Source organism: Zingiber officinale, chromosome 4A, assembly GCF_018446385.1.
Source record: "Zingiber officinale cultivar Zhangliang chromosome 4A, Zo_v1.1, whole genome shotgun sequence".
NCBI lineage: Eukaryota > Viridiplantae > Streptophyta > Magnoliopsida > Zingiberales > Zingiberaceae > Zingiber > Zingiber officinale.
Genome location: NC_055992.1, coordinates 28,993,031 through 29,016,241, shown reverse-complemented (window position 1 = coordinate 29,016,241; position 23,211 = coordinate 28,993,031). Strand labels below are relative to the sequence as shown.

Sequence of the window (23,211 nt, the reverse complement as noted above, 5' to 3'; positions counted from 1 at the left end):
GCAACTATAGATTATATATAATTGTTACATTAATATTTAAGTAATTTTGATTAAGTTTGAATAATTTTAATCAAATTTAAATAGTTTTAATAAATTGATAAAGAGTATGTTAATATAAAATACGTTAAGATTAATAATTTTGATTAAATTAAATCAATTTAACTAAAATTGACTATTTTAATTTTATAATGACTGTGATAAATGATTGCAATTATACGAGCGTTGGAATAAGGATATTTTTTTTGGATAAAATATAAGATGGAGTATTGTTTTAATAATTTAAAAAAACTGCCGTTTTATCATACCAATCAAAAGAATTTCCTTTTAAAATTTGCCCTTTAAAATAAAGAAAGTGAAATAAACATTGTGTTTCGGTTTCCAAACAAGCACGCACTTGACACAAACTAATTAAGCAACAATATGCATATAATCGAATCTATCCAATCCATTATATTATTCCTAACAACCACGGAGGCTCTAAAACCTGCCGCACGTGAAGCAAGACGACACCTTCTCCAGCAGGGCCTTCGGTCCATTCGCCGCCTTCAGCTCCACCACGTGCGACCCGTCGGCGCCGCTCTCCCGGCACTTTTCGCATGCCTTCCGCCACGCCGCGAACGCGCTCTTCACGTACGCCGCGCCCTCCGCCACCGTCATCTCCTCCACCAGCTTCCACGGGTAGACATCCTTGGCGTGGTCGCCGTTGAGCACCGCGCCCAGCTGCACCATTTCCTTCTGGAAATCCGACAGCTTCGCCTCCTCCGCCGCCTCGGTCTCCCGGAGCTTCGTAGCCTCAGGCAACGTCGACGGGCAGTCGGTTCGGGGCGTGGTCCGGGTGAGGACCGAGTCGAAGGTGCCGGCCCAGGCGTCGCGCTTGGTCAAGAAGTCAGGGAGGTTGAAGATCTTCTTGACGGTGGCGGGGATGGAGGAGTGCTCGAATTGGGAAGTGACTTGGGGCCCGGTCGGCTTGTGAATCACGGTGGCCGGTTCGACCCAGGGAGATATGAATAAAGCCGGGACGCGCACGCCCAGCCGGTCGAACTTGAAAAAGAAAGGGCTCTGTCCGGCGATGCCGTCCGGGCTGGGGACGCCCTCGACCGGGGTGGGGACGTGGTCGAAGAAGCCGCCGTGCTCGTCGTAGGTGATGACGAAGAGAATCTCGTTCCACTGGGGGCTGGATCGTAGCGCCTCGTAGACCTCCTTCACCAGCTTCTGCCCTTCCGCCACGTCGTGCGAGGGGTGGTCGTCGTTGCCTGGGAACAGTTTGAGGTCGATCCAGCGCTGCTCGATGACCACGTAGTTAGGGAGCTTGCCCTTGCGGCAGTGCTTCTTGAACTTCAAGTCGAACTCGTGGAAGTTGCCGATGTACTTCACTTGCCGGAGGTTCCTGCATGCCAACCGGTGAGACCATTGAATTAATGAAACGAAGAAGTACAAAATACAACGTACAATGTCTTAGAGACTTGGAATAGTTCATTTGGTATCAGAATTAATGAAATGAAGAACACAATACAATTATTGAATTAATTAATGAAACGAAGATCAAGAACACAATACAAAGTCTTAGATACTTGGACTGGTTCAGTTGGTAAATAAGGGGACCTTCACTGTCGTTGCCAAGCTCTTAATTAGGTTTGGGAGAGCTTTTAATTATTTATTTAAAAGTGATTCTCTTATAGAGATTATTTTGAGGTTAGTGGGAAGCTAAAATATAAAGTATTTAGAAATAGAAGCTCAAAGTTAATATAAGGAAGTTGGAGTGTTTAATGAATAATCGTTTCCAAACTTAATTTTTAGTTAAATGATAATAATATCCTTAAACTATATAAATTAATTTCTTAAAATTATCTAAATATAATTTTGATACACTATTTATTTATATAATTATTATTATATTTTAAATATTACATCAAAATTAATTTTTTTATAATGAAAAAATATATAAAAATAATAAAAATTAAAATAAAAAATGATAAATTTATATAAATACACAAAAATATGTATAAAAAAATCTAGAAATATAAATTATATAAAAATATAAAATATTATTTAAAAAATAAATATCGTAGATGTTTGGTGATAATTATGTAAAATGATAAATTTATTAAGGTAAAAAATGTCGTGACAATTATGTAAAATGATAAATTTATTAAGATAATAAATGTCTAACTTTTAATTTTAGATAGAGAAAAAGTATTAAATTCTCACTTCCAACTTTTAAGTAAAAGTGATAGAAAATTCAAAAGTGCTTCCATGTAGATAGAATCTAGAAAACACTTAGTAGAAGCTCTATGAAACACTCTCTTAGGAAGGTCACTTAGAAGTATGCTGGAGTAATGAAGGTCGGTCATGTGAATAAGAAGGAACTAGAGGAAATTGTAATGATAATGACAATAAATTATCATTTTTTTTATAATTCAAATGTCTAAGACTCTTATGGACCCTAAATAATTTTAGAGATGGGCGGCTTTCCATGAGCTCTCTTATAACCCAACTAATCTTTGCAGATCCAAGTCTCTTTTCTTACCACCTCTTGTAACCCTCAAAGCAAAGAAAATGCTCGTCAATAACTTTATCAACATTAGTTGCTCCTTGCATATCCAATTTTAAAGTATTTTTGTAGAACTAGATATGAAGTGTTTAATTTATATGAGCTCAACTCTGTGAGTGTTGAAAGACTTTAATCCTTAAAAAAGAATAAATTTTAAATTGACGAAGACTTGATTATTAGGATGATCATAATTAAGGGTCCAATCAATTGAAGCGTATTCTTAGTCGAACTTAACTTCCTTCTTAACTAAGAAGTCGACTAAGTCTTGATAGCTCTCAAATATAAAGTTTTTAATTAGAAGTCAAATCAACTGTGATGATTAATGATAGATTCCAATTGAATGATGATTTAAGGAGAAAGTCAAAAAGTAGTCATTGATCTAACACGCAGCTACATCAAATGACTTAGGACTATAAAGAGATCAATCGACTAATGATATAGATCAATTTTGGTAGATTGCATACAAAAGTGATTGGAAAAATAAGTCGATTGATAGTAGATTTAATCGATTGATAACAGAATAATAGACAAAAATAAATAAATAAAACTAAGGAGGTTGAAGTATATAAAAAGGACGCAATAGAGCATTTGACGATTGACTAAAATTTTTATTCTCTTGGGTTTATTTATAGCTTAATCTTTTTAAACATTCACTTGTAAAGTTTATTACTATAAGAAATTTCTCCAACTTCAAAAGGTTTTCGAGAAGAAAAAAAAATAATGAGTTTCTAGGAGTTATTTACCAACAAGTTATAAAATTGTGGAGTAGAAACGAGGGTTTTATGTTGGAAAAATATAAATAGAAAAGTGGTGGATAGAAAAAAATTCTATTGTGAATGAGACATTAGTCCCACGTTGGGAGCTGAGTGATATTAAGGTTGACATATAGTCACAACTATGGAAGTATGGACATGCACATACTTGTAGGAGAAAGTACAAATCTAGAGTCCGGATTGCACTAATTGAGATGACTCTTTGTGAGCTCTATCACATTGGGATCGGTCGGAACAAATTTTCCCAAGCGAATCAACTTGTGTTTTGTCACACGAATCATTTTTGCTAACTCATTAAGTGTGTAGCATATGCATTTCAAGCTCGACGAGTAAAGGTAATAAATGACTATTAATTGACCATTGAATGCTGTCATGGGTCTAATGAAGCAAAAAAAGGTAATTTCACTTACCTTGAGCTCCTCATCGTCGATCCCACAATGAGATAAAAGGAGATAAATCATGTATGATGTTGTTATGGGTCTAAACACCTATATAAGGAGGCTAACCACAGACAATACACATCGAAGAGTAGAAGCAATAGCAAAGAGATCCTTCCACCATAATACCCTTTATTTCTTTCTTTGTCGCACATTTTGCTCGATAGTCTACTCGTGATAGTGTTTGGGTACTCACTCGGTTCACCACAAACAACCAGTGCTTGGCTGTAGACGTGGTCTTTCCATTGTATCCTGGAAAATATAAGTCTAATGTGACTTCAAAGCATAGCCGAAGTGAACGAATCTGTTTTAAAGAAACTACGTGAAACACATGCCTAAGTTTTTCTCTTTCCCTATTCGGTGACCCACTCGAATTTGACAGTTTGACGACTTGGCATCCCGATTTAGCACTAGGCGATTTGACTTGGTCAAGTCAACACTTGACAACTTAGGAGCTCAAGCTCAACGAGTCGGAGTCGAGGTGATTTGGTCTCCCGACTCGGCGTTCAAGCAACAATCCATTTGGACTCGGTAGTCGAGCGACTCAGCCAACTCAACACTCCAAATCTCGACTCAACACTTGGCATACCGCTTGAGAGCACACAACATTCCACTCGGGTGCACTAGGCTTCCCAACTCAGTAATCGACTTCCCACACAGGCTCGTAAAGCACTCGAGCCACTCGGACTCACTAGCAATGCCCCACTCGAACTCGGGCAATTGCACTCAGTAGTTCGATGGACGACTATGCGATCGGCTCAAGCACTCGACAACATTAACAATCAAGTTGCTTTTCCTTCCCTGCTTGGTAGCTTAAGATTATCAGCTCAAGTGATCTTGATAGATAAGTCTGAGTTGTTTTCCTATAATTTCAATTTAAAATATCTCCGGCAAAGTTTGTCTAACAATTTTAAAATAGATTTTGTTCTGTTGAAATAGCCACAGAAAGTATTGAGTTGCAACATGCGCAACATGTGAAGGCTCATTCCGTCCCGATTGAAAATGTTTCAATCAACCATGGGGAGAATTTAGAAAAGTTCACTGGGTTGAACTTGTTGGTGCTGGAAGTACCAGCTAATCGAACCTAGTTTTAATAATGACAAAGAGTTTAAAGTTAAACTGTGTTATTTTCTAATAATCTTACCTAAGTGTGCAGGCAAGTCCTAGTTGAGGCTAGACAAAGAAGTCTTGGTCAAGGGATTAGGTATGAAGTCCTAGTCAAGGGATTGGGCATGAAGTCTTGGTCAAGAGATTGAGCATGAAGTCCTACTCAAGAGATTGGTCATGAAGTCCTGGTAAAGGGATTGAGCATGAAGTCTTGATCTAGGGGACTTGGTAGATTGAGGACATCGGGCAAAAGTCCTAGAGTCGTGGACACTAGGCAGAATTCTATGTGTGTCGTGGATTAGATATCTAGCAGCAGTCTCGAAGGTCAAGATTAGATGTTGAGAAAAAGTCCAAATAGGTGTTTGAAAAAGGTAAACTCTCCTGAGAGGAGTAAATGAAGACGCGTTCCTCGTTGAGGAAACAATAGGTGTTGATCCAACCTAGTGTTTCTTGAGAAATCGACCCAACCCTATTTGTTGAGAAAAAGTTCAAATATGGACTTAAGCAAGCACCCAGGGCATGGTATGAAAGGTTAACCTCTTTTCTAACGTCAAAAGGGTTTAACTAAGGTCAAATTGACCCTACCCTATTTGTTAAAACAATAAAAGAGAATATTTTTATAGCCCAAATCTATGTAGATGACATAATCTATGCCCCAGTTGCTAGATTAGAGTCCATTACAAATCTAATGGAACAAGAATTTGAAATGATTCTAGTAAGAAAATTAACTTACTTTTTAAGACTACAAATCAAATAAACAAATGAGGGTAATTATATTTATCAACAAAAATACACCAAAAAGTTACTAAAAAGATTTGGGATAGAAAATACAAAAGAAATAAAGACACCTATGATAGTTAATACAATCATAGATGACGACCCCAATGGAAAATCAATTGACTTAAAATATTATAGGAGTGTCATAGGTAGCCTACTGTACTTAACTGCAAGTCGACCTGATATTTTATTTGCAGTTAGTATATGTGCTAGATACTAAACTTGTGCTAAAGAATCTCATTTGACTCAAGTCAAAAGAATCTTTAGATACCTTAAAGGAACGTCAAATGTAGGACTTTGGTATCCTAGAACTAACAATTTTGAGTTAATAGGCTATTCTGACTCACATTACGCTGGATATAAATTAGACTGCAAAAGCACAAGTGGTGAATGTTAATTACTAGATCCATCACTTGTTAGTTGATTTAGTAGAAAGCAATACTGTGTTGCCCTATCCATAACTGAGTCAAAGTATATAGCTATTGAAGAGGGTGTCACACAACTACTATGGATGATGTACACCTTAAAAGATTTTAATTTAAATCTCACAAATGTAAAAGTATTAATTGATAATATTAACTCAATTAATTTAACAAAAAATCCTGTGCATCATTCAAGAACACAATACATTCAAATTAGACACCACTTTATCAGGGATCATGTCACCAAAGGAGATATTGAACTCAAATACATTGAGTCTAAGTCTAATTTAGCTGACATATTTACCAAACTCCTCCATAAAAATGAGTTTAGCAATCTACGATGGAAGTTAGGAATGTGTTTAATAGACTAGGATTCTTTAATTTCAAAATTATTTTAAAAAATGGTGCCTTTAAATTCTAGGATAAAAATGTTTATGTTTTCAAAATTTCTCATTTTTAGAATTTTTGAAAATCAGATTTAGCCTTAGAATAAATCAATCCCTTAGAAAGCATGCTCCTATAGATCTAAGGTTTGAGTATCTCACCAACACATTAGGGTTAACTTGTTTGTGTATTTCTGAACTTAGAAAGGGGTAAGATGCATAGGCAGATTGTCTAGACTTAAGATGCTTATTTCAGTGCATCAACACAAGTCTGGGCGTTAAATATAAAACACATATCAATCAGGTTAAGTTACTTAGTTTAGTCAAACACTAACTGATTACAATTGACTTAACTTGACTAGTTAAGTGAAAGCTGTTATTCTTTAATAGTCAGTAAGTAGTTAATTGATTAGACAGTTTTTTATGTCAAGTTCAGGGGGAGAATTAATTCAAATTTCTTTTATTTAGTTTTCCTTTATTAAAAATATTTTATAAAATTAGTTTTGAAAAATATTTTTTTTTCATCCACTTTTGAAAAGCATTAACTTTTATAAACTAAGTTTTTGAAAATTAGATTTTACAAACTCAGTTTTGAAAATTAGAAATTGGATTTTGTTGACTTTGAAAATAAGAGTTTGTAAACTTACCTTTTTAATCCAAAGATGAATTTTATACAAATTTATTTTTTAAAAAATTTATATGAACTTATTTTAGTAAAACTAACTCTTCATAACTTAATATTTGAAAATTACTATAAATTTAAAGACTAGCTTTTTGGATGTTACAAACATAGTTTTAAAATTTTATAAGATTGTCTTTGTTTATCTTACTTTTTGAAAATTAACCTCTATACAACTTATGTTTGAAAATTTTCCTTCCGTTTGCAAGCTCATTTTCAAAGTTAAGTTAATTTTCAACCCAAGTTAGCTAGTTTTCAAAATTTAGTTATTTTGAAAAACTTAAAAGAAAAATTTTCAAAATTTTCTACTCCCCCAAGTCAATCTGATTTTAGTTGGAATTCTCTATTGCATTATTTTTCTTATTCGCTTATTTTTATCTATCCTACGCTCTTTTTTAATGAATGTCAAAGGGGGAGAGTTAGGTGGTTTTAGTTAGTTAGCAATGAAAAATTACCAAAAATAAAATAAGACTAACTTAACATCATTGCTTGTAAGTGCTTATTTATTGTATATTTTTTCACTAACTTAGCCAGGTTGTCATTACATCAAAAAGGGGGAGATTGTTGGTGTGGTTAGCGCTAACGATCTAACTCAGGTTTTGATAAATGATAAAGTAGGTTAAGTTAGTTTCATTGTGATCTAACGTTGTGACAAAGTGTGTAGGAGAAGCACAACTAGATCAACGGGCCGACCGGATAGCTGACATGAAGTCCAGACAGGTCGACGGGCTGACCGGATGTCTAGCACGAAGCCCAGCTAGGTCGATGGGCCGACCGGATAGCTGGCACGGAGTCCAGACGGGTCGAAAGGCTGACCGGACGTCTGGAACGAAATCCAGATGGGTCAAAGGGCTGACCGAACGTCTGGCAGGTAAGTTAAGGTAAGTCACTAGAGGGGAGTGACTGTGAGGACGCGCTCCCAGGAAGGGAACTTAGGTGCCAATCCAACTTAGAACAATTTCAGAACTCTAAGTTGAGATCTTGACTAGATTCCGGTCTCGGTGAGACGGAATCTAATTACTACTCATTCCTTATATAACTGTGCTAATAATTTATTTTGCAGGGTAGTATAATTTGCATTTTATCTCAGACTAATGTTTTCTTGCAGGTAGTTGGAAAATAGAGGTCCGGGCACCCAGAATACAAAATCTATCCCGAAACGACTGTTAGAGTGTATACTAAAAGCCTAGCATTTGGTATAAACATTTATCTAGTTATAAGAATCACATTGGTCAAGTGTTTACATTTATATATACCAAATGTAGATGTTCAATTAATTTATATTGTAGATAACATAGTGTGTGGTGTCACACACAAAAGATTGTGTTATCAGTTCTTTATAAATTATAAACAGTAGCTCACGACTAAGATGGAAAGGAACAAACCATTGGAATAGTCGTAGTGTAATTAGGTATTAGTTTATCTTGACTAATTGATTACACTAGTACACTCTAAGTGTTAGCTAGAGCTCTAGAGCCAATCATTTGATGATTGTATTTTGGACTTGTTGTATCATATTCTATATAAATAAAGGCATTTGGTTTTTGGTTATTATACTTACTTGTATTGGTGCCAATAAATTAAGTATAATAACGTCCTTGAGTAGACGGTTCTCACCTATATCAATCGGTTAGTTGAACCGTTAGTGAGATGATATAGGGAACACTACTCTTAATCATTCCTAGTCGAGTATTAACATTCATGGACAATGTTAATGCAATAAGACTAGCATATAGGTCAACTCGATGATTTGATCTCACAAGTCATGGATATAGAGATATCAAGTTGACACATGGGTATGCATTGGAGAATGTATACTGAATGACCCGCCATGAGAAAGTATCATGGATCGTTATATGAGTGTCATATACTTTCTCATGTGACTATTAGTATGACTACTAGTCCTTAGACCTGAAGTCACCATGGTTCTCTACATAAGGAGTTATGTACTTTAGTTTCGTCAAACGTCACCCGTAACTGGGTGGACTATAAAGGCGATTACTGGGTATGTAACAAATTATGTCGAGGGATGTGAGTGATGTAGATGGGATCTATCCCTCCTATATGACGGGAGTGACATCGGTATTCTTGATAGAGTAAGACCACGAAGTGCATGACCATGCCCAAATGAGTCAATATGGGATATTGAACTCATTTGATCGAGTGAGTCTACTTGGAGTTCAAGATTTAGATTGGTCAGAGGATGACACGGTCTATGCCTCACATTGATCAATCTAGATGTCTAGGATAGAAGGACACTTGTCATATATTGTGAGGAGTCACAATTAGTAGTCACAAGGTGATGTTGGATCTCAACATTCTTGTAACATTGGGTAGTAATGATGTGTTGCTAGATATCACTCATTACTTATGCTCCTAAATGAGTTTAGGGGCATTGCCAACGTTACAAGAACCTATAGGGTCACAGACTAAGGACAATTAGATGGAGATTAGGTTCATATGATGAACCAAGAGGATTAGATTCATTTGATGAATCAAATTGGATTAAGAGTAATCCAAATTGGGCTAATTGAGTTGGACTCAAGTTGATTCAAGTATTCAATGAGTCTAATTTAGATTATGACTCATTAAATCAACTTAATTTAATGAATTAGATTCATTATATTAAGTTGTCTTGAATCAAATGGTTAGATTAGATCAACCATGGAAGAGATTTGGTCAAGTTTGACTTGACTTGAGAGGAAGAGGAAGAGGAAGAGTCAAGTTTGACTTGACTAATTGCCACATCATTAGTGAGATGGAAAGATGTGGACCAATGATGATGCTCCACATCATCAAAGTGTTCCACCTCATGGGGGTTACAAAGTCATTCTCTTTAATGGCTACATTTAATGAGAATGGGGGTTACACATTCTAATGTGGCCGGCCACTTTAGTGTGGAAGAGAATTTGATTTTTCATTCAAGTCTCATTATTCCTTCGTCTTCCTCTAGCTCTCCCTCTCCCTCTCCTCCTCAACTTGGCCGAACCACACATAGGTGCTAGCACACCTCTTTGTGTGTTTTTCTCCACCTACGTGTCCGTGTGGATACTTCTAGAGGAGTATCTATCTTGATACTCTCGAGATCCGGCATTTTGGACGAGCGGGATACGCGAAAGGCACGCTTCAAAGGTATAACCCTTTTCTTCATGTAGATCTAGGAGTAGATCTAAGTAGAAACTCACACAAGAAATTATTTTGTAATCTATTCTTCGCACGAGATCCAGTGGCATGGGTGATTCGGGGTTTCCACGACGCGAAAACGCGGTTTTCGCGGCCCGAAAAACCCAACAGTGGTATCAGAGCCACGTGCAAAGCTTGTACAAGTTTAGTTTTTGTTTTTATGACAAAAAATTCAGTTCTGTGATATTCTGTAATTTTATGGTTTTTAGAGTTTTTATGGGTATTTTTCTCGTAGAAGCGAAGCACAAGTGTTTCGGCACTTGTAGGCTTCTTCGACTACCGAGAAGAATTTTCCAAAACGGCAAAGTTTCGGCCCAAAATTTTTTGGGACAGCGGGCTAAGGCGCTCTTGGATCTCTTAGGAGCAACTCGCGATGGTTAGATCGCGGGTAGGGGTACTGCCCCTAACCCCGCAAGGGGATTTGCTCCGCGATTGCGCCCGAAATTGCTAATCGGGACCGTCGGGAAAAATTTACTCATAAAATCTGTAAAATTATAAAAAAATTACAAAAAATTATAGAAATATATAATTTTGAATTATATATTAATTTTGTGATAGTCATGGCCCAAACAACCCAAATTGGATTTGGAAATGTGTTGTAATTCATAATACGGCCTGCGTGCCGTTATGTGATGTGCGTACTGTATTTATTTTATTTATTTTATTTTCGCGACCTGCGCGTCATGCCTTTCTCTTATATTCTGGTTGTAAATTAGATTTAGACTCGAATGTAACTCGAGTTTCAAAATTATAATGTAATTTTGAAGCGATGGAAGGTCCACACGAGACGGAGTTACGAGGAGGGCGCGAGCAACACAAGGTGGTCAAAGGAAGAAGCTTGAGAAGCTGTTGACCTTGGGTTGACCATCCGATCTTCTCATTGGCTTGAGAAGATCGTAGTAGGGCCATGAGACAATCACAAAATAATTTAATTAATTACTTATATGTATGTGATGCATGTTTAAGTAAGTGGTTAATTAGTGCCTAGCGATTAGATTAGATCTAAATCGTGCACATGATGCACCCTACGATTAGATTAGATCTAAATCAAGTATTTGATATGCATCATCATTTAGATTAGATCTAAATCACGTCAACTCTAATGCCTACCATGCCGTGATACCTACCACTACCTCGATCGCATGTAGTTGTTGAATCTGCCAAAGCAGAGCAACACATACTATCTTGGTAGGGTACGGAGGCACAATCTTGGTCCCGCCTATCAACACATGGGTGAGTACAACTCAATTAGATTGAGTAACTAGTTAACTCAATTGGATCGAGTTTAAACTATAGGCATTATCCAATGGTTGGTAGATAGGTCAAACTCACGTTTATATTAACTCTCGGGCGTATTAGCCAAAGCTAACTCGAGTTTTAATATAAATGCGGATCTTGATCCTATAAACAAGAGTTGCATAGAGATGTAATTGGTAATCGTTATCTACCGATCATACTAAGTCTTGAGCGTATTAGCCAAAGCTAACTTAAGGGTTAGTATGATGTGAATCTTGTCCCACATGAATTATAGTATTCAGTGGGAGCATCATTTAGTTAAAGGCCTAATTAAATGATTAAAAATATGATATTTATTTATGATTTTATTTCTGTTGTAGATTACCATGACGTCGAATACGAACACCTTCTCCCTGCGATCTGTCCTCGAGAAGGACAAGCTCAACGGAGCAAACTTCCTGGACTGGTACAGGAACCTGAGAATAGTTCTCACCCAAGAACGTAAACTGTACGTTCTGGAGCAGCCCATTCCGGAGGCTCCTCCTGCCACTGCCCCGCGAGCTGACCGAGATGCTTTCAAGAAGCATCAAGATGACGCATTAGATGTGTCTTGTCTAATGCTCGCGACCATGAACTCTGAGCTTCAGAAGCAACACGAGTTAATGGGCGCTTACGATATGGTTGAACATCTTCGTCAACTGTATCAAGGTCAAGCGAGGCATGAGAGATTTGAGATCTCAGTGCAAGATGTCAGATGGGGCTCCTGTAGGCCCATATGTACTCAAAATGATTGGGTGCATAGAGAACCTACAAAGGTTGGGGTTCCCACTTGGCCAAGAGCTGGCCACTGACCTGATCTTGCAATCCTTGCCGGATAGCTACAAACTACAATATGAATGAGATTGACAAGCCACTGCCCGAGCTGCTTAGCATGTTAAGAACTGCTGAGCTGAACCTTAAGAAGGCTAAGCCCAACACTGTTCTGATGGTTCAGAAACATAAGGGCAAGGGCAAACCCAAAGGCAAAGGAAAGTCCCAAGCCAAGGGCAAAGGCAAGGCACTGAAGCCTAAAGGAGGGGTCGCCAAGGATGCTACCTGCTTCTACTGCGGTCAGACCGGGCACTGGAAGAGGAACTGCAAGGTATACTTGGAGGATCTTAAGAAGAAGCGAAGTGAGACTTCTACTTCAGGTATATATGTTATAGAAGTCAATCTATCTATTTCTACATCATGGGTATTAGATATTAGATGTGCTTCTCACATTTGTACTGATGTGCAGGCGCTGAGAAATAGCAGGGCATTGACAAAGGGCGAGGTTGACCTACGAGTAGGCAATGGAGCACGGGTTGCTGCTGTTGCTGTAGGGACTTACTTTCTATCTCTGCCCTCTGGGCTTGTACTAGAGTTAGTCGATTGTTGTTATGTGCTTGCATTAACTAAGAACATTATATCAATTTCTTGTTTGGACAAGAAACGTTTCTCGTTTATAATAAAGAACAAATGTTGTTCCGTCTTTTTAAACGATATGTTCTATTGTAGTGCACCTCTGATAAACAGACTCTATATTCTAGACCTTGAGAGCCCTAACTATAACATAAATACCAAGAGGTTCAAGTCAAATGACATGAACCAAACCTACCTCTGGCACTGTCGCTTAGGTCATATAAATGACAAGCGCTTATCCCAACTTCATAAGGATGGTTTGCTGGACTCATTTGATTTAGAATCATATGAGATATGCGAGTCATGACTATGAGGCAAGATGACCAAGACTCCCTTTAGTGGGCACAGCGAGAGAGCGACTGATTTGTTAGGACTCATACATAGTGATGTATGTGGCCCTTTCAATGTCGCTGCTAGAGGCGGTTATGGGTACTTCATCACATTTACTGATGACTTCAGTAGATATGGTTATGTGTACTTGATGACACATAAGTCTGAATCCTTTGAAAAGTTCAAAGAATTCAAGAATGAAGTACAGAACCAGCTTAGCAAGAGTATTAAGATACTTCGATCTGATCGAGGTGGAGAATACCTTAGCCATGAGTTCCGTGACTATCTAGCTGAGTGTGGGATTCTATCTCAACTCACTCCTCCTGGAACACCACAGTGGAATGGTGTATCCAAAAGGAGGAATCGTACCCTATTAGATATGGTACGATCTATGATGAGTCACACAGATCTTCCGACATACCTTTGGGGCTATGCTTTAGACACGACAGCTTTTATACTCAACCGAGTTCCATCCAAGGCCGTGATAAAGACACCATATAGGATATGGACTGGGAGAGATGCCCAGGTGTCTTTCATGAGGATTTGGGGTTGTGAGGCTTACGTTCGACGTCAAGTCTCAGATAAATTAGGACCCAAATCCGACAAGTGCTTTTTCATTGGATATCCCAAGGAAACTAAGGGATATTACTTCTACATTCCCAGTCAGCACAAGGTAGTTGTGGCAAAGACTGGGGTCTTTCTAGAAAGGGATTTTGTTTCTAGAAAGACTAGTGGGAGCGCGTTCGATCTTGAAGAAGTTCAAGATGCGAACAATAGCACTGATGCCTCGATGGAAATTGAACTGGAACCACAAAGTGTTGTGGTTGATGTTGTTCCATAAGGAGTTGAGGAACAACAACCAGTTCAAGTAGACATACCTCTTCGCAGGTCTGATAGGGTACGTCGTCAGCCTGAGAGATACTCATTTCTCTTGTCTGACCATGATGACGTTATGCTCATAGAGGATGAGCCTATCACCTATCAGGAAGCTGTGATGAGACCAGATTCCGAGAAATGGCTAGAAGCCATGAGATCCAAAATGGAATCCATGTACACCAACCAAGTATGGAGTTTGGTTGATCCACTTGAAGGGGTAAAACCCATTGGGTGTAAGTGGGTCTTTAAGAGAAAGACTGACATGGATGGACTTATCTATAAGGGGCGCTTGGTAGCTAAAGGTTTCAAGCAGATTCATGGTATTGACTATGATGAAACCTTTTCTCCAATAGCGATGTTTAAGTTCATTCGGATCATGCTTGCTATTGCAGCCTACCATGACTATGAGATATGGCAGATGGATGTCAAAACCGCGTTTCTGAATGGAAACCTGCTCGAGGATGTGTACATGACACAACCTGAGGGTTTTGTAGATCCACAGCATGCAAGCTGCATAGGTCCATTTATGGACTAAAGTAAGCTTCTCGGAGATGGAATCTTCGATTCGATGATGCAATCAAACAGTTTGTTTTCATCAAGAACGAAGATGAGCCTTGTGTCTACAAGAAGGTTGTAGGGGATATAGTTGTCTTCCTCATATTGTATGTGGATGACATACTACTCATTGGGAAGGACATCCCTATGCTTCAGTCTGTCAAGACCTGGCTAGGGAGTTGCTTCTCAATGAAGGACTTAGGTGAGGCATCCCACATTCTAGGGATACAGATCTATAGAGATAGATCTAAGAGATTGCTTGGCCTAAGTCAGAGTACATACATTCACAAGGTACTCCTACAGTTTGCCATGCAGAACTCCAAAAAGGGATTTCTGCCGATGTCACATGGCGTGAGTCTTTCAATGACTCAAGGTCCCTCTTATAGAGAGGAGAGAGACCGCATGGATCAGATCCCTTATGCCTCAGCCATAGGATCGATCATGTACGCCATGCTATGTACTCGACCTGATGTCTCGTATGCTTTGAGCATGACGAGCAGATACCAGTCAGATCTAGGTGAAAGTCATTGGATAGCGGTCAAGAATATTCTTAAGTACTTTAGAAGGACTAAAGAATATTTCTTGATATATGGAGGCAATGATGAGCTAGCTGTAAAGGGTTATAGTGATGCTATCTTCCAGACCGACCAGGATGACTATAGATCGCAGTCGGGGTTCGTATTTTGCATTAATGGTGGTGCTGTCAGCTGGAAGAGTTCGAAGCAGGATATAGTAGCTGATTCTACAACAGAAGCTGAGTACATTGCTGCATCAGAGGCAGCAAAGGAGGCAGTTTGGATCCGCAAGTTCATCACTGAACTTGGGGTGGTTCCTAGCATTGCTGATCCCATTGAGCTCTATTGTGACAACAATGGAGCTATAGCACAGGCGAAGGAACCTCGCTCACACCAGCGGACCAAACACATACTACAACGCTTCCATCTCTTTCGAGAGATCATCGAGAGAGGAGATGTGAAGATTTGCAGAGTACCTATAGAGGCTAACATCGCAGATCCCTTGACCAAGGCTTTGGCACAGAGGAAGCATGATGGTCACACTAGGTCATTGGGGCTTAGAGCCTACATTGATTGGCACTAGTGCTAGTGGGAGATTGTTAGCTAGAGCCCTAGAGCCAATCATTTGATGATTGTATTTTGGACTTGTTGTATCATATTCTATATAAATAAAGGCATTTGGTTTTTGGTTATTATACTTACTTATATTGGTGCCAATAAACTAAGTATAATAACGTCCTTGAGTAGACGGTTCTCACCTATATCAATCGGTTAGTTGAACCGATAGTGAGATGATATAGAGAACACTACTCTTAATCATTCCTAGTCGAGTATTAACATTCAGGGACAATGTTAATGCAATAAGACTAGCATGTAGGTCAACTCGATGATTTGATCTCACAAGTCATGGATATAGAGATATCAAGTTGACACATGGGTATGCATTGGAGAATGTATACTGAATGACCCGCCATGAGAAAGTATCATGGATCGTTATATGAGTGTCATATACTTTCTCATGTGACTATTAGTATGACTACTAGTCCTTAGACCTGAAGTCACCATGGTTCCCTACATAAGGAGTTATGTACTTTAGTTTCGTCAAACGTCACCCGTAACTGGGTGAACTATAAAGGCGATTACTGAGTATATAACAAATTATGTGGAGGGATATGAGTGATGTAGATGGGATCTATCCCTCCTATATGACGGGAGTGACATCGGTATTCTTGATAGAGTAAGACCACGAAGTGCATGACCATGCCCAAATGAGTCAATATGGGATATTGAGCTCATTTGATCGAGTGAGTCTACTTGGAGTTCAAGATTTAGATTGGTCAGAGGATGACACGGTCTATGCCTCACATTGATCAATCTAGATGTTTAGGATAGAAGGACACTTGTCATATATTGTGAGGAGTCACAATTAGTAGTCACAAGGTGATGTTGGATCTCAACATTCTTGTAACATTGGGTAGTAATGATGTGTTGCTAGATACCACTCATTACTTATGCTCCTAAATGAGTTTAGGGGCATTGCCAACGTTATAAGAACCTATAGGGTCACACACTAAGGACAATTAGATGGAGATTATATTCATATGATGAACCAAGAGGATTAGATTCGTTTGATGAATCAAATTGGATTAAGAGTAATCCAAATTGGGCTAATTGAGTTAGACTCAAGTTGATTCAAGTATTCAATGAGTCTAATTTAGATTATGACTCATTAAATCAACTTAATTTAATGAATTAGATTCATTATATTAAGTTATCTTGAATCAAATGGTTAGATTAGATCAACCATGGAAGAGATTTGGTCAAGTTTGACTTGACTTGAGAGGAAGAGGAAGAGGAAGAGTCAAGTTTGACTTGACTAATTGCCACATCATTAGTGAGATGACAAGATGTGGACCAATGATGATGCTCCACATCATCAAAGTGTTCCACCTCATGGGGGTTACAAAGTCATTCTCTTTAATGGCTACATTTAATGAGAATGGGGGTTACACATTCTAATGTGGCCGGCCACTTTAGTGTGGAAGAGAATTTGATTTTTCATTCAAGCCTCATTATTCCTTCTTCTTCCTCTAGCTCTCCCTCTCCCTCTCCTCCTCAACTTGGCCGAACCACACATAGGTGCTAGCACACCTCTTTGTGTGTTTTTCTCCACCTACGTGTCCGTGTGGATACTTCTAGAGGAGTATCTATCTTGATACTCTCGAGATTCGGCATTTTGGACGAGCGAGATACGCGAAAGGCACGCTTCAAAGGTATAACCCTTTTCTTCATATAGATCTAGGAGTAGATCTAAGTAGAAACTCATACAAGAAATTATTTTGTAATCTATTCTTCGCACGAGATCCAGTGGCATGGGTGATTCAGGGTTTCCGCGACGCGAAAAGGCAGTTTTTGCAGCCCGAAAAACCCAACATTAAGTGTATTGAGTAGGACCATTAGGTAAGTTCTTTTTATACCGATTTAATAAAAGAACTAGACCTTAGTTATTATGGAAGTGTGTGCTCTTAATCCTAATATAATAACAAGCACATATATTTAATATTTATTTCTTTGACTTATCAAAGGGTGAGATTTAGCTCGATAAATCAAAATGCCCGATAAGTTGGGAAATGATGTTACTTATAGTGTGACTTGTTGATTATAGAAGGAAACTGTGTCTTAGTAATCTAGGTTGATAATGTCCCCAAGAGGAGCTCATAAAGATTGTCATGTTAAACCCTGCAGGTGGATTTAGTCCGACATGACAATAAGGTTGAGTGGTACTACTCTTGGACTAAGATATTAATTAAATGAGTTGTCAGTAACTCACTTAATTAGTGGACATTCGACATCTTAAACACAGGGAGATTAACACACTCATAATAAGAAGGAGCCCAAAAATGTAATTTGGGATTGGTGCGGTAGTTCAATAATAGTTCTTTAGTGGAATGAATTATTATTGATGAAATTAAGTTATGTGTTCGGGGCGAACACGGGATGCTTAATTTCATCGGGAGACCAAAACCAATTCCTCCTCTCGGTCCCTATCGTAGCCTCTTGTATATAGATATTTATACCCACCACATACCCACCTTCTTACCCATCCTAATGGGGCCGGCCAAGCTAGCTTGGAACCCAAGCTAGGGCCGGCCAAGATCAAGTGGATAAGCCAAGTTGGTGGCCGGCCAAAGCTTGGGTCCCAAGCTTAGGTGGCCGACCACTAGAATATTAAAAAGGATTTTTTATTTCTTATGTGGATATCATGGTTTTAAAAGAGAGTTTAAAATTTAAATTTTTCCTTTTATAACTTTCTACAAAAGATTAAGAAAAGATTTGAAATCTTTCCTTATTTGTAGATTGAAAGGAGATTTTAATTTTGAGAAAACTTGCCCTTTTAACCTTGATCATAATTTAAAAGAGAGTTTTAAAAATTAAATATTCTCTTTTATTAGTTTCTACAAAAGATTAAGAAAAGATTTGATATCTTTCCTTATTTGTAGATTGAAAAGAGATTTTAATTTTTAGAGATAACTTTCTTTTTTGGAAATTATCCACATATTTAAAAGAAAGATTTTAATTTATAAAATTTCCTTTTTATAACCCACCATGAAGGGAAAAATTATTGGAGAAATTTTTTATAAATTTCGGAAACAAATTAGGAAGTTTTAATTTTTATTTTTAATTAAAACTCTTCTTGTTTTGGGGAAATAAGTGGCCGACCATTGATATTAAAAAAAAAAATTGTTTTGAATTAAATAATTTTTTTCTTTTTCATGGCAAAGGAATTAAGGAAGTTTTTATTAAAATTTCCTTATTTGCCAAAATCAAGGAATATAGAAGAGGGGGTAGAGGTGCCTTCATTGAGAACAACTTTATTCTTTTCTTCCTCTCTTTTTCTCCTTGGTGTAGCCGGCCCTTAGAGGTTCTCCCTCTCCTCTTCTCTTCTTCTCTAGTGGTCGGTTTTATCCCCTCTTGGAGCTCTTGATGGTGGCCGGTTCAAGCTAGGAGAAGGAGAGAAAGGAGGTTTTTGTTTCTTGCATCACTTGAAGCTTGGTGGTGGTGGCCGGACCTCTACTTCTCATGGAGAATTCTTGGTGGCCGAATCTAGCTTGAAGAAGAAGGAGCTTGGTGGTTCTCGTCTCGGAAGATCGTTGCCCACACAACGTCCGAGATAAGAAGAGGAATACGGTAGAAGATCAAGAGGTTATTTTGCTTACAAAGAAAGGTATAACTAGTAATTGTTCTCCGCATCATACTAGTTTTTCTTTGTATAGTTATTTATGGAAATACCAAACACAAGAGGCATATGATTCTAGAGTTTTCGAAATAGTTTTTTCGAGTTTGTGTTTTCTTCTTTTTCGAATTTGTGATTCGATTGTTCTTTTTGGTTAACCTAGAGTTATTTAAGGAAATAAATATTAGCTTTCCTTAAAAGGCTTTGCCTAGGCGGTGGTGGTTGCTCCCATATCCAAGAAGGTCATGTGCCTCACCATGCAGTCTTGGAAGCCAATTTTGAAAATTAATATTTATGAAATTAATAACTTAGGAAGATTTGAATCAATAGTGTTAAATTCCGCTTGCGATTCAAATCTAAACCATTAAGAACAGATAAGTTAAATTTGGAATCAATGATGTTAAGTTCCGTCTGCGATTCCTAATTTAACTTCTAAAGAACACAATAGGTTATTTAAGGAAAGGTTCGACACTTGTACAAAAAATTTTTGTACAGTGGAACCAGTACGTTTTCCTAGGACTAACCAACAATTGGTATCAGAGCTAGGGTTTGTCTCTGTGTGTTTGGTTTTCAAATAGGTTATACACATGTCATACATAATTTAGGCAGGATAATAGTAGGATGTGCTAACTTTGTGGTTGCAGGCTCCAACTATTATAGCATATTTTATTGTGTGTGATTGGACCCTTGGACATGTCAAGGGCATTTAATTGTGTGTGTATAATTATAAAATTAAGGGTGAATTACATTTTACCCCCTGAGGTTTGGATAAAGTACGAAACAACCCTCATGGTTTCAAAAATAACAAACAAACCCCTGAGATTTGGCTAAAGTAACAAAAAAAACACCTTGACTAGTCGACGATAGTAATCAACCGGCAAAGATAAAAAAAAAGATATATATGCCTCTGCGTTTCAGCGGAAAAAAATAGTAAAAACTACCGAAAATTAACTAAAGTAAAAAATTACTGCAGCTTGATAGAGTAATTCCACTGATCGATTGTGTAAACCTTAAACCCACAAAGCCAGAATATCTTTGATTACAAATTCCTTACCGAAATGTATCTATTGCAAAAATCCGTTCTCGTCTTATGCTCCAAACCACAACCCGCCGTTCTCCACGTCTTATGCTCCCAACCAGACTCCTCTTTCCCACATTTTGTTTCTTTCACTATAAAGAATAATCGATCAGTGAAATGACTCTCTCAAGCTGTATTAATTTTTTACTTTAGTTAATTTCCAGCTGCTTCAGGTAATTTTTTACCTTTTTCCCGCTGAAATGCAGGGGTATATATGTCTTTTTCTTAACTTTGTCGGTTGACTACTATCGCCGATCAGTTAAGGGACTTTTTTTGTTATGTTAGCTAAACCTCAAGGGCTTTTTTGTTACTTTTGAAACCACGAGGGTCATTTCGTACTTTAACCAAACCTCAGGGGGTAAAATGTAATTCACCCTAAAATTAAATACAGCAAGAGCTGTATTAGTTATTAGGATTTTACATTTTTTGTTCGATCTAGAATATATGTACATTCCTTTATGGAATATAGGATCGATGTATGTAAAATTCTATATTTGTCGCAGATCATATCCTTGCAAGGTGTGGTACTATCGGAGGACCAGAGGCGCAGCGGAATAAGACACAAGATAGATGCGACAACTCGCACCAACATCAAACAAATATTAACATCTTGAAGACCGATTGCACCAACACTTAGTCATTATTTAGATAAGATTTTAGCATGATACATTTGAGTTCAACATTTGACATCTCCCATTAGGTTTATATAAAAATGAATCATATTGCCTAGACTTAACCATCTCTAAATTAAGTTCATTATTAAAAAAAAGTATTATTTATTTTGTTTTTTTATTTCCAATAAGATTATAAATAATGATATAAAATAATTTATTTTTTCTCTATTGTTGTCCGTGCTCGGACGCAAGTTTTAGACATTGCAATCAACAAAAGAAACCGAGAGAGGCTTCGAGAATTTGTCAAAGAAAAGTGATGGGTTGGGATTGGATTGGATCGGGTTCAGTACTTAATTGAATAATCGATGTAATCAAATGCATAATATATTGGTAAGAAAGCGAGGTTGATAAAAACTAAGGGGCTGGAGACAGAGACAGTAATGAATGGTCTTTCCCCCATCTCCTTCTATGTCTGTGATGATGATGTCAAGATCCATGGAGCCAAGCAACGTATACAAATGCATGTCGCCCGGTATAGCTCACATGGTAAGTTTATAGAATTGAATAAGGATTAAATTCTGAAATTATCCTCTGCTAATTTTGATTTTCTGATTTATTCCTGACAGTTGTAAGAACCGATGACAAATTTCATCAATTACATCATATGCCAGTACACGTCTCCTTATAGTTTATCTAATCGTTGCATTCAATAAATTAAATGCTTATAAAATTCCTAATAATTCAATATAAAAAACTGATAAATTTGGGTAAAAATGGGTTAAATATTAATTTGGAAGGAATACCTGTAGAAGAGTGTGGCCGGCGGGTTCTGGTAGTAGATGCCGAAGGAGTAACCGGCGTCGTGGAGGGAGTCGAAGATGGTGCGCTGCGGCAGGCCCTGCACCAGCTTCTGCGTGTCGTTGCTGGTGAAACCGTGTGACGTCGCCGAGTGCACGAACAGCCGGTTCGGCTGCGTTGACGCTGGAACCGGCGCGAACCACCTGTCGCACACCGCGAACTCCCGCACCAGCGCCTCGTACACTGGCACCGCCGCCGGCCGGAACCCATTCATGACTATCTCCGACCTCCCCTTCTGCTCCTTCTCCGCCTGCTGCGCGAACCCGTTCATGGGCGGTGTCGTCACGCCCGGCGGTGTGATCGGGGTCGACGTAGCGTCGGCGAACTCGACGCCGTAAATCTGCTCGTAGATGGCCTGGATCGAGTGTCCCGGATCGGGCTCCACGTACCCGGAGTTGTCGCCGAAGTAGACGATGCCGGCAGCAGGATCGGCGGTGGAGAGCGGATTGGAGAACTGGTCCTTGGAGGCGATGCCGTCGATGGAGGGGTTGATGCTCTTCATCCAGCCGAGCATGTGGTCGAAGGAGCGGTTCTCCTGGACGAGCACCACCACCGTCTTGATCTTGACCCCTGCCGCCGTCGATGAGCTAGAGGCGGCGGTGGCGGCTGTTATCTCTGCTGCTGCCATTGTTAAGTTGTTCCTTTCTTGCTCTGCGCTAGCTAGTCGTCGAAAAGAGATCAGTTCGGTAATGGTTGGTGGGAATGTGCGTGTAGATATAGATGACACAGAGAGGTGATTGGATCGAAATTAAAAGAGTGGAATAATGCATTAGATAGTTTAGACGGGCATGCAGGCAATCGAGCAGTCAGTATCACACAGTAGTTTGCAATTGCAAACCAAAGACAGATATATATATATATATATATATATATATATATATATATATATATATATATATATATATATATATATATATATATATATATATTTGTTACGAATAAAACAATAACCAACAACGTTTTTTTGGAGGACCGTGGCTCAACCTTATATATATATATATATATATATATATATATATATATTTGTTACGAATAAAACAATAACCAACAACGTTTTTTTGGAGGACCGTGGCTCAACCTATCTTTACGCACAGGAGGAAGAAGGGGCCTTTTGAGAAAGTGGCTGGAAAGTAGGGCAGAGTCAGCTGGATGAGGTAGAA

General features: G+C 38.3%; 1 protein-coding gene across 1 annotated transcript; it reads right to left on the bottom strand.

The window, feature by feature from the left end:
- Window positions 1-328: 328 nt before the first annotated feature.
- On the bottom strand, window positions 329-22,754 carry LOC121969760 (non-specific phospholipase C3-like). The gene is made up of 2 exons (XM_042519998.1): window positions 21,997-22,754; window positions 329-1,387 (listed from the first exon to the last, which is right to left on the bottom strand). Exons 1-2 carry the CDS (start codon window positions 22,677-22,679, stop codon window positions 478-480), a joined length of 1,593 nt encoding a protein of 530 aa, XP_042375932.1. The 5' UTR covers window positions 22,680-22,754; the 3' UTR covers window positions 329-477.
- Between the last annotated feature and the right edge of the window lie 457 nt (window positions 22,755-23,211).